General features: G+C 33.3%; 3 protein-coding genes and 1 long non-coding RNA gene across 5 annotated transcripts; 1 reads left to right on the plus strand and 3 right to left on the minus strand.

Annotated features, from left to right (window-relative positions):
* The first annotated feature begins 277 nt into the window (after window positions 1-277).
* LOC122568628 lies at window positions 278-5,127 on the plus strand. Its single transcript, XR_006317165.1, has 3 exons — window positions 278-897; window positions 4,055-4,290; window positions 4,756-5,127. It is a non-coding gene; the product is annotated as an uncharacterized LOC122568628 (long non-coding RNA).
* On the minus strand, window positions 914-4,114 carry LOC122568603. Its single transcript, XM_043728531.1, has 2 exons — window positions 3,859-4,114; window positions 914-1,626 (listed from the first exon to the last, which is right to left on the minus strand). Exons 1-2 carry the CDS (start codon window positions 4,112-4,114, stop codon window positions 1,556-1,558), a joined length of 327 nt encoding a protein of 108 aa, XP_043584466.1. The 3' UTR covers window positions 914-1,555.
* On the minus strand, window positions 5,092-7,968 carry LOC122568541 (cytadherence high molecular weight protein 2-like). 2 transcript variants are annotated; one of them, XM_043728422.1, is made up of 6 exons: window positions 6,308-7,968; window positions 6,065-6,243; window positions 5,760-5,997; window positions 5,507-5,676; window positions 5,284-5,418; window positions 5,092-5,212 (listed from the first exon to the last, which is right to left on the minus strand). In XM_043728422.1, exons 1-6 carry the CDS (start codon window positions 6,566-6,568, stop codon window positions 5,164-5,166), a joined length of 1,032 nt encoding a protein of 343 aa, XP_043584357.1. In that variant the 5' UTR covers window positions 6,569-7,968; the 3' UTR covers window positions 5,092-5,163. The 2 variants fall into 2 exon arrangements, with proteins under 2 accessions (XP_043584357.1, XP_043584348.1); XM_043728413.1 differs by lacking the exon at window positions 5,092-5,212 and having other exon boundaries at window positions 5,215-5,418.
* A 143-nt stretch (window positions 7,969-8,111) lies between these two features.
* Window positions 8,112-10,491, minus strand: LOC122568499 (nucleolin-like). Its single transcript, XM_043728287.1, has 4 exons — window positions 10,271-10,491; window positions 8,806-9,846; window positions 8,575-8,710; window positions 8,112-8,475 (listed from the first exon to the last, which is right to left on the minus strand). Exons 2-4 carry the CDS (start codon window positions 9,813-9,815, stop codon window positions 8,269-8,271), a joined length of 1,353 nt encoding a protein of 450 aa, XP_043584222.1. The 5' UTR covers window positions 9,816-9,846; window positions 10,271-10,491; the 3' UTR covers window positions 8,112-8,268.
* Window positions 10,492-10,583: the final 92 nt, after the last annotated feature.

Below are 10,583 nucleotides of genomic sequence, written 5' to 3' on the forward strand. Positions count from 1 at the left end.
TCTTTAGTATTAAATAATTTCAATCGATCGTATCCTATTCGTATTACGGTTTCTTTATATTAGTATTCATCTATTAAAATAAATTTAATAATCAATACGTTTTTGTATCATACGAACTGTTTGAATGTTCTATCATTCCTGTATCACTTTCAACATTATCGATTTAACATAAAACATAGTCATAAATATTGTTAGCGATGGGAACTAGAGCTGAATACGTACACGGATACATATGTTGAAGATTACTGGTTTTGAGAATCAAAATTAGAAGAATTTCAAAATGTAAATAAATCAAACAAGTATTTGTGATCTTTTCAAAGTAATTTTGTTCCTTATTATGTAGACTATGTACATAAGTACACACTTATCACAGTCCTCAAATAAAGTTATTTATGATTTCGTATTAGCATTTTCGGAACGCGAATGGTTCTTTGCGTTGTATTAGCTTATGCGCTATCACGGTTAATATATCAGATTTAACATTTGTTTACTGTCTGGTGCCTGTTAAATATTTTGTACACAGATTCTTTAGAGTGTTGAGATCATATTCCAGTTGCATACGGTTTCGCAATTATTATATATCATTATGCGTTAATTTTAACAATTTCTCCAATCCGAACAATTGTATAAGATCACTTAAATCGAATTTTAAAGTTAAAAGATCCAGGAAAATATTTCAAGCCGCAACAAATAACAGAAAATTATGACTTAAATGAGGGCTATTAAATACAGCATTTAATTTTCGGCTCTTTGATTAAAAATGCGCGCCAATATTTGATAGATGCGCGCGCCGATACAAACAACTTCCCTGTAACGCGAAACATGTAAACCGGATAAAGAACTGCTGTTGTTTTAACCGGTAAAGAAGGGGAAAATATAAATGTAGGAAGATAAAAGGTAATTAAAAATTGTATTATGTACAGTTTACATCGTTCTTAATGATAAAAAAAACCATTAATTTCTGTTTATCGCAGGAAATAATCAGGAAAGAGATTTCATACTGTATAGAGAATATCCATGATACATTGACAATAAGCGATTAAATTTACATAAGTAAATAAATTTCTTTAATCGTGTATTTGTTCCACTTTTATCGTCGATAATCGTTGAGCAAAGCTACGTCCACAAAGAGAGCAACTCCATGACAGTGTCTATTATCACCATACTGTCGATGGATAGCTCTCTTCATAGCGCGCGCCTTTTGTCGTTATCCTTCATTTAAATCACTTCCTTGTGACACCTAAAACCCTAAGAGTTTTACATTTTATCAGCAATATTGTTTACAGCTATAGAGATTTTGATTTTCATAAATTGTATTGTCCTTAACGGTATAAAACATTTGAAATAATGCTTCTATTAGAAGAAGAAATTTGATTCACATAAGGCGTTCATATCTTATACAATATTAAGCAAGAAAACGCTGAAAGACAGAAAGTGTCGCCGTGGTGGAATATAACATGAGCATAGCAGCTTTGCTTGTTATCATGGAGGTGCGAGTAACTTCTTCCTCTTTAGCGTTGCCACCTGATTGCGCGGTAAACATAACCTCCGTGCGTTAGCTCGTGCCATGAGTCGTTAACACTTCCTCTTCTTCTTCATTCCGATGCGTTTGCCGAACGTTCAATCCTAAAAATACATTAAACTGCAAATCAAGATTCAATTAGGCGATCAGTTCAAAGATTACGATATAACCTAATGATAAATTTCAAGCAATAACAAAACGTACGATACGCAGGGTCGCACTCTAAATTGATCGATAATTCTATCAATCCGCGATAAGTTCGAATAATTCGTTGTTTCGATAACTGTTATCAGATACCGCTTAGTTAAAAAATCAACCATGACTATTTTAGAGATATTCTATAGTATAAAGAATCTTAAAGGAGCTAACGAACATCTAAAGATCGAGGCAAAACTATAAATTTGCAAAAATACACTTACAATTGAAATTATCGTGAATTATCAGTATCCGTATAACTATACTGTAACAGTACGTTTGCTGTAATTAACGAATAATAACTAATTTCCAAATAAACTAAAATGAATAAACGCGTTAATTTTCCCCAAGGTAGCACCATAGACTCAAAATCTTTATTTATTCAGTTGACATTTTTACTGATTCTGAGCAACTGCTTAAACAGACAAACATTTAATTACACTGGAGTTTAATTGTATTTATACACTATATTTTTCTTTTATTCCTTTTCTTATCATCTACACGATTTTCACAGGTAAAACCATGATCATTAAATCAATCACGTGCAATAGCTAGGACGTTTATGATACCTTACCAAAGAGCGTCCATATTCGTATGAGCTTGATTACAATAATGAAGAAGTTGATAATATAGAATAATATGGTAAATAGCTTGGCACGCAGCCTTCGACTGCGTAAATCTCATAATTATATCGCAAGTCTTAAGTTTGTATTACGTCACAACAAAATTTATGCCTTTCCTCGTTATTTCGTTGCACAAAGGAAAACTAGACAAAGTTGCATAATGAAACGTTCAGCATCTTCAATAATTGCTCAGGTACATATCATATTCTTTTTTTAAATATTCTTCTATCGCGTACCCGAAGAAGAATCAATAAAAACACACGTTTGTTAAATCTGACGACAAATATCGAATATCACCTTTGAGAGAAGCCAACGATTACACGTTATCAGTAGACGATGCGATAAAAGCGATAAAGAGTTGACTTGTACAGAGTACAGGTATTACCAAAAAATCCTCAAGTAGAAGGATTTCGTCGCTCAATTTGCAAGCAACTTGTACAATCTCGAAATACGATCAAATAAATTGAAATCTTTAATTACTTTCATTCTATACTTTATTCGAAATAATAAATTAACTGAACTTATTAACAGTTTTTCCTGGGAAGATCTTAAGTAAAGATTAGTTTCAACAAGATAAAAGAAGATGAAATTAAGCAATACACTGATTCTCTTTATTCCATCGTAGTCTATTTACCAACTTTAATGAGTTTCACGTTATCCTCTTAATTGCGCGCTTATTTGCGATAAAAGTATAGTTTTATTAACATGCCAACGTGTAAAATATTTGTGTGCTTCGCTCGAAGAAATTGAATATTAAAAACCATCATTCTGAGATTTCTCTCGATTCCGATATGATAACCATCTAAACAAATACGAGGCACGTTTAACATCGTTATCGCAGTAATTGTAACAATATCATTATCAACGCCAATGTGTCTTCTGGCGTGTTCATCGATTAAAATTACTATTTCGGACAAATATTCATCCAGATTCCTCAATCAGATGTACAATCCGTCGTTATTTTCGACGACGTTATTTTCAATATTTTGTGGGAACACCGTCGTCACGATGAAAATGCGAAGTCTACGAACACTAACCGAGATATCGTAACGATGCGATATTTTCGCTTATCAAAAGATTTCTACGATAGACAATGTCGCGAAACAAATATCTCGAATACCTGAGAAACAACGTTATCGGGGTCGTTGTAAAATGTTTCATTACCGATGCCCGTACGTTACATAATCATTAGTTCAAGCGCGAAACTGACGTCGTGTATTCTCGAGTAGCAATTATATCCCTGGAATTTACACATGAAAAGACCGCGGCACGAAGAATTCCAGCTGCAGGTACTTGAGGTTGCAGGAACTTCAGCAACGATGGACATGAGCGCCTTCGACGAAACAAGACTTTTTCCCTTTTCTTTGAAATACAATTCTTTATACAAACAGTCCTCAAACGTATTTACCAGTTTCTATCGCATCTTTTTCATTTCCAATAAAATGGCATTTGAAGCGAACTACTTCCGGTATCTTTAATCTACTTTGAGGCAAAGTTTGTGGCGGCTCAAAGACTTACCTGATCGGTACCCCTGAGTCCCAAAACCATGAATGATCACGCTAGACTTCCGCATGAACATACATTCCGCTCGCAGCTTCTTCTCGTTGCACGTCATCGTGTGAGGAAAACGTAGAGGAATAACGAAGCTGTGAAAGGGGCGCGCAACGAACCAACGAGACGGATAATATAATAACCAAAAAACAACTCTTTGCAGAACAAACGAACGAAGAGGTTCAAGAACGAGTGACGTGGATGTCTCTCCGGTGCCACTCATATACTCTACCAGCGCTGATCTGACGTCACGGGTATGCTTCTTATCAGGTAGAAGCGCCAACACCTGTAAGCTCGCACCTGTATGCTTGAGCTTAGCGTCGACGGGAACGCCCTGAACTGAATTTTCTTACGAAAGATATTTCTGCACCAGAGATGCTACAATCGATGTATTTACTTGTAAGATTTCTTAACACGAATCTCTATATAAATATCCTTGTGGCAACATGCAGTCAATCATCAGTTAGGTTTTCAAAGAGAACTGCAGTTTTAGATTTGGATTCAGAATTGGATTTGAGAATTGAGAGATTTCGTATAAAATATAAGTTGATGGAATAGGATTTCTATTCAGAAGGTTAAAGAAAAGTATTAAAAGAGTTCCGCTTGAGCTAAAACCTTCCTTTTCATGTGAAAGTTTCTACGAAGATATGGGAAAGATGGTAGTATCACTTTGTTTGAACTATGTCATATCATTCGAAAGGAAAAGATATGCTACTACTTAGAAATAGTAGTTCGTCAGTCTTATAGTTCTCTTTTCTCTTTAAGAAGCTTTCCTTTCATCCGATAATTGTAATGGAAAGAAAAACGATAAAGAAAAGTAAATAAGAGTATAGTTTTTAAACATCTCGTTTTTTTAATTTTTAGGAAAAGGCATGAATCTTCCGATGTAGAATCGACGAACGATATCAATGGCAAGAGTTAACGCGTTTACAGTGGTTCAGAGCAAACACAGGTTTTATAAAAGGGGAAAAGGAGGAAGAATAATGAGAGATAGAAACGGAACCGTTGCTTCGACGATGTCACGCGCGTTTACGTGGTGCGTTGCACCTTATCTCGTGTCCTAGTTACATCATCGCACACAGTTTTGTAGTTCTTACACAATTCCATTCGGAAGGAACTAACAAACGTCGATGAACAAATTATGATTCACCGGTGAAACCATTATACTTTATTTCATGATGTACAATCGTAATAAATTTGTTCGGTTTCGCTCCACTAGAGTTATCGAATGTTTTAGACTCTTAGAAGGCTATCGAAAGTTTGAAATTCTGATTAAACTGTAATGGTAGAACGACTACCAATGGGAGGCAGTGGTTTGCTTCTGAAAAGAAACATCTTCTTTAAAATACTTCTTTTAATACTTTTGTTTTCTCATGTTGCGTTCTTAAATACCTGCAGGCTTCATGAAAAATTTTTCTAACTTGTTCGTGCATCTGCTTATAAGTCGCAAGGTCCTCAGCTTTGTCCTGTTGCACAGTGTCTAATCTAGCTTTCAACGCGAGGCATTCCTCTTGTAATAACTCCATTCTACATGGCATTAGGAATCGTTAAATGTATCTATAATTTATATATATTTATATGTTTTGTTTGTTTTTGTGTTGTTTTTAAAGCTTACTTGAGCCGCATTTGTTCAACATTCATTTCTTTATCACTGGCCTTCGATAATTTTGGCAATTTCGTTTTATAGCCAGTGTCAATTTTGACAATCCCTATTCTTTCTGTCTCCAATTTTCGTATCTTTAATTCTAACTTCGCCGATTTATCTTTCTCATTACGTAACGTGTTCTACATATATAATTCACCTTCAAATTCACCCGAAAAATTCAAGCAACAGATAGAAAAAAAGCAATATAGCGTTGAAGACTCACAGAAAGAGTGTCGGCATAGTTTCTCTCTTTATCTAGACGCCTGTTGAGGATTGTTATTAACTCCAGCAGTCTCTCTCTTTCAGCTTCAGCAGCAAAAGCCAAAGTTACATATTCGTTAGGTTCGCACGTACTTCGAGCGCTATGAGGAGGGCCACTGTGGTTCAAATTATTTAATAACTCTTCAGGTTGCGCAATACTTCGAGATTTAATATCCCACATGTTCGGGACTGTTCCATTTCTACAATAAATTTTACACATTTGTACAAAAATTTATTTATACTTAATCTTTTCAAAGAATAAAGTACCTCAACTTATCTATCTCGATTTCTCGTTCTTCTAGTCTTCTACGCAACCGATCGATTTGAAGTTGCGCCGACTGCAGATCGTTCTTTAAGTTCGTGTACTCACGTTCGAACTTCTCTGCTCTATTTTTCATATCTATCTCGCGTTCTTCGTGTTTTATTTCGGTAGTTTTAAGCCGATTCTGTTAATTTTATTTTCATTAACTTCAAGAGCAACGATCAATTTCAATATCGTCGTATACATACATTGAGTGTCTCGATTAAATGATTATCATGAGATCTCTTCTCATTTAATATGGCAATATTTCCTTTCGCAACATTCAACTCATGCTCCAGCACTTTTATTCTTGCCTTCGAAGCCTCTAGCTTCCTCTTGTATCCCTCAACGATGACTTCCGTTTGCCGAAGTTGCTTCGCTGAATCTTCTATTTGTCGCCGCCTCTCTTTCTCAACATTTCGAAGATTTGCCAAATTTTTCCGTTCTACAGACACTAATACACAAGACATACACCTTATAAATAAAAACCTACAACTCCGGAATTTCGTTTTAATACCGATGGATGTCTTTTGCGTTCCTTCGTATCCCGACAATCTTGATTGCAGTTCCGTTATCTTTTGCTGCAGCAGATGAATCTGTTCAGCTCTTCCTCGCCATCCAGATTGATTCAATAAATTATTCAAATTCACATTTACACCAATTTCGCTGTACAATAACTACATTTTCAACATTAAAAATTATGCATTGCATGCGCGCGTATTGTGTGTGTGTGTGTTCTATATATTCTTTATTTATATATAAATTTTCCGATAAAAGTTTTAAAAACAATACCTTATGCAATTTATTAATCTCTTGTTTGAGACTGGCACAAATATTTTTGGATTCATAGAGTTTTATTTGAGTCTGTTGTAACTTTTCGTACAAATGTTTGATTCGATCCTCGTCTCCCTTCGGCTGACTATTCTTGGTACCTTTGTCAAGGATACCATCCTGTATCTCGATCATAATATGGCGGAATGATGATGATGGAAGAATGTAACAGTATAAGAATGTCGTGTACGACTGAAAAATCTTTAATATAACTCACTCTTCTGAGAGGAGTCATCAGTGTTCGAATGTCTCCTTTCGTGTCGCTCATTCTCTAATTCCGTTTCTTTGTTAGTTAAATGCACTTCTAGATTTTTGCACTTTGATTTAAGAACTTCAATCTCAGCTATCTGTTCTCGACATCTTCTGCTAAGCTCAATGATCTTTGCTGTTGCTACTTCATGAGGTTTCCCTAAAATTGTTGAATGCCCCCATTCTGCAATTCCTTGCTTTTTGTGGATTTTCTCCTCCGCCTCTTCGAGCGCCCGACGCAGACAACCATTTTCAGCAATTAAATCCTGTTATTTATTTCGCGATATTAATTTCACTTTATGGTGAAATCGATTTTTTTCTTTTACATTTAATATATTCTATAAATGTCATTTTGAAAGAATGATTAATGTATAAACTGTATTTATCCTAATTACCTGTATCCGATTCCTTAAAAATAAATTTAATTCTTTTGGGAATATGATGTGATCAGGTAAAATTTCCTGCGATGTGTTAAAGATATAAGTTCCTTTTACACTTATTTTACAATTATAATTATTTCATAAAATACTCAATTGCGACGAATTCAAAGATAGTACCTCCGTTAATTCTTTGGACCATGGAATCGTTACGTCAAAATCTAGAGAACTATTTATCATCTCATCTTGCAACGCTTTATCTATTATTTTTGATTTAGACATTTTTTTATAACTTGTCAAAATTCGTTTCTAACCTTTCTTTATTATAAATTGAAACTACAGTTCCTCGGTTATAATATACAACATTAGAATCGCTATGAAAAAAATAACCACATTTCTTTATCTATTTACTAGATATAAATTTTGTAGTAATCTCTTTTTACGTTAACGTATGAAGTTGAACCTTTGTTCTGATGAATGTACGATGATTTTATTCCGAAATAGACGATAATTTCATGCAACTTGGGTTAATATCATAAACAAATTAAACATGTTCTAGTACATAAAACTTTTATATGTATTATCCAACATGTAGGTCTTTACAATTAATGATATTGATTACATAAAAAAACTTAATTCTAAATGTCCAACTAGGGAAAGTAGCGAAGATAGGTTTAAACATTTATTTCAAATTACTTCTATTGGTTTAACAATTATGTTTTCACCGTTCGCATATTTTGCTTTCCCTTGTTATTTGCATATTTCTGATTATATCTGTTTCTTCCACCTGCAAATTTTCCTGCCTTTTGCAGAGCATGTAATTTGAAATTCTTTGCAACAGCTGTTTTCCTGTCAGGTCCAGAATATTGCACATTTATCCTTCTTCCATTAACAAATGAATGATTTAATGAAAGTGCTTTCTGTTAAGAAATAAGTATAACAATGTATAATTAAATATATACAGATGGTTAATTCTAATATTTAAGATAAACGAAGTATTAATTACTACGTAAAATTACCTCATAATCTGTATTATTGGCCAGCTCAACATAAGCGAATCCACGTGCTGTGTTTGCATCTTTCCTAGGTATCCTAATATCGACTACTTGACTGACCTTAGTTAAGAAGTGTTTTTTAAGTTCTTCGTTAGTAATACTAAAATATAAGAATTTAATTATTAGAATATATACATGAATATATGTGTATACGCTTTGCATGAGAGAAATAAAAATATATATATATATATTTACTTATATGGCAAATTTCCTACGAAAAGGACATATCTTTTCTTCTTGCCATCTTCTTCTACATTTGCAGATTTCCCTTTTCCTTTTTGTACATTACTTGTTTTAATTTCATTGTCTTTGCCTTGTTCATTATTCTTGTCATTTTTACCCTCTTCTTCCGCATCACCGTCGTTGTCATCATCATCATCATCATCTTCTTCTTCTTCATCATCATCATCATCGTCGTCGTCATCGTCGTCATCATCTTCATCACCTTCTTCTACATCAGTTCCATCGTCATCTTCACTTAATTCATCATCTATCTCCATATCATCCTCATTTTCTTCATCTTCTTCATCATCGTCATCATTTCCCTCATTTTTTTGCTTTAAAAGAGTTTTACTTTGTTTAGCATTTTTCTTTTTATTCTCTTTATTTGACTTCGCATCCACTTTCCCTTGCATTGGCTTTGCATTTTGTATTTGTTTTTGTTTCACAATTTCTAGTGACTTCTCATTCTTTCCTTTTTCTACCTTGCCTACTCCTTCCTCTACTCGTAACTTTTTTTTAAGTGCTGCTAGTTTCCTCTTAGCGCTTCTTGTGAGTTCCTCTCGTTTTTCTATTGATCCAATTTTCTTTTTTATGTTTTCAACAGATAAATTAGCTGGTGACAAATGTGTTTGCGACAGTCTATTTTCTTTACGTTTCTTACGGTATTCTTGTCTCAATTTCAACAGTTCCGCCGTACTTAATGTTTTCTTCTTACTTTTTTGTAAAATAGCTTCATTTGTTTCCTTTTTCTTAGGATTTTGAGCAATTCCTAAATCATTATTTTTCTTTTCATTTTTAGATTTCTTAGGTGAATTCTTAGTAATTTGCTTATTTGGTTGTCCATTTTGTACAGTTCCATTTTCTGTTTTCTTCTTCTTAAAATCTTTATTGATATTTCCTGATGTTTCTGTTTTCTTTTCAGTTATCCCAGACACACTCGCTGATCGCTTTTTTATATTTTTAACCATATTTGCTTTCGCCATTACTGCCCTATATGATATAAATACTGATTTGCTGTAAATGAAAAATAAAAAAGATCAAGGACGCGATCATCTTTTACGAAGAAAACAGCTAAATCTTGTCTCTGATAAATACAATGAGAACAAGTTTTATCTACTTGTTATGTATAATTTCCTATTCAACATATTTCATATAGTATATATAATTTATGTTTTAATCATTTTAATTAAAACATGATATACAATATCTATATATATACTTAATATTTCAACAAAATATGAACTTGTATGCATATATATATATACATATATGGTTAACGATATAATTGCAACTGAAACTGAAATTACTACCGCAAATCCATTTAGTTTTTACATTTATTTTAATTAACGATTAATACTCAATAATTATTTCGATTAAAATAACATATAAAATACAGAGACACATACTTCGTTAGTTTTACGAAATTAAACCAACTTACCTATCTAAACGTGGTCGTGCATGCAACCGTCGAGGTTAACTTTAGCACGCGTCTCTCGTATATCTGCTTAAAGTTGTACAGTGATTTCGATTTGCTGAAATTACGCATGCGCGTTCATATTTTATTATACTTTTGTCATATATTATGACATTTATTTCTTAAATTATTCATATTTCTCAAAAACGATACTTTTTAAAGTGCAAATAACGATATATATGTAATTAAATAGTGCGTAATTAAATAAAGTAGAATCTTGCATTTCCACGTCACTTCCGTTATAAGAAAGGTTTGGTTTTGTTTCACATATATATAT

Source organism: Bombus pyrosoma, linkage group LG1, assembly GCF_014825855.1.
Source record: "Bombus pyrosoma isolate SC7728 linkage group LG1, ASM1482585v1, whole genome shotgun sequence".
Classification (NCBI taxonomy): Eukaryota; Metazoa; Arthropoda; class Insecta; order Hymenoptera; family Apidae; genus Bombus; species Bombus pyrosoma.

Excerpts from the sequence above, each read along its gene's own strand:
- LOC122568499 (XM_043728287.1), bottom strand. The coding sequence starts at position 9,815 with ATGGCGAAAGCAAATATGGTTAAAAATATAAAAAAGCGATCAGCGAGT. Across the intron at positions 8,711-8,805 it reads GTAGGAAATTTGCCATATAA|TATTACTAACGAAGAACTTA; the intron begins GTAAATATATAT and ends CTTATATTTTAG. Across the intron at positions 8,476-8,574 it reads CCAATAATACAGATTATGAG|AAAGCACTTTCATTAAATCA; the intron begins GTAATTTTACGT and ends ATTTCTTAACAG.
- LOC122568541 (XM_043728413.1), bottom strand. The coding sequence starts at position 6,568 with ATGTCTTGTGTATTAGTGTCTGTAGAACGGAAAAATTTGGCAAATCTT. Across the intron at positions 5,998-6,064 it reads ATCGAGATAGATAAGTTGAG|AAATGGAACAGTCCCGAACA; the intron begins GTACTTTATTCT and ends AATTTATTGTAG. Across the intron at positions 5,677-5,759 it reads ACTATGCCGACACTCTTTCT|AACACGTTACGTAATGAGAA; the intron begins GTGAGTCTTCAA and ends TTATATATGTAG.
- LOC122568603 (XM_043728531.1), bottom strand. The coding sequence starts at position 4,114 with ATGAGTGGCACCGGAGAGACATCCACGTCACTCGTTCTTGAACCTCTT. Across the intron at positions 1,627-3,858 it reads GACTCAGGGGTACCGATCAG|GATTGAACGTTCGGCAAACG; the intron begins GTAAGTCTTTGA and ends ATGTATTTTTAG.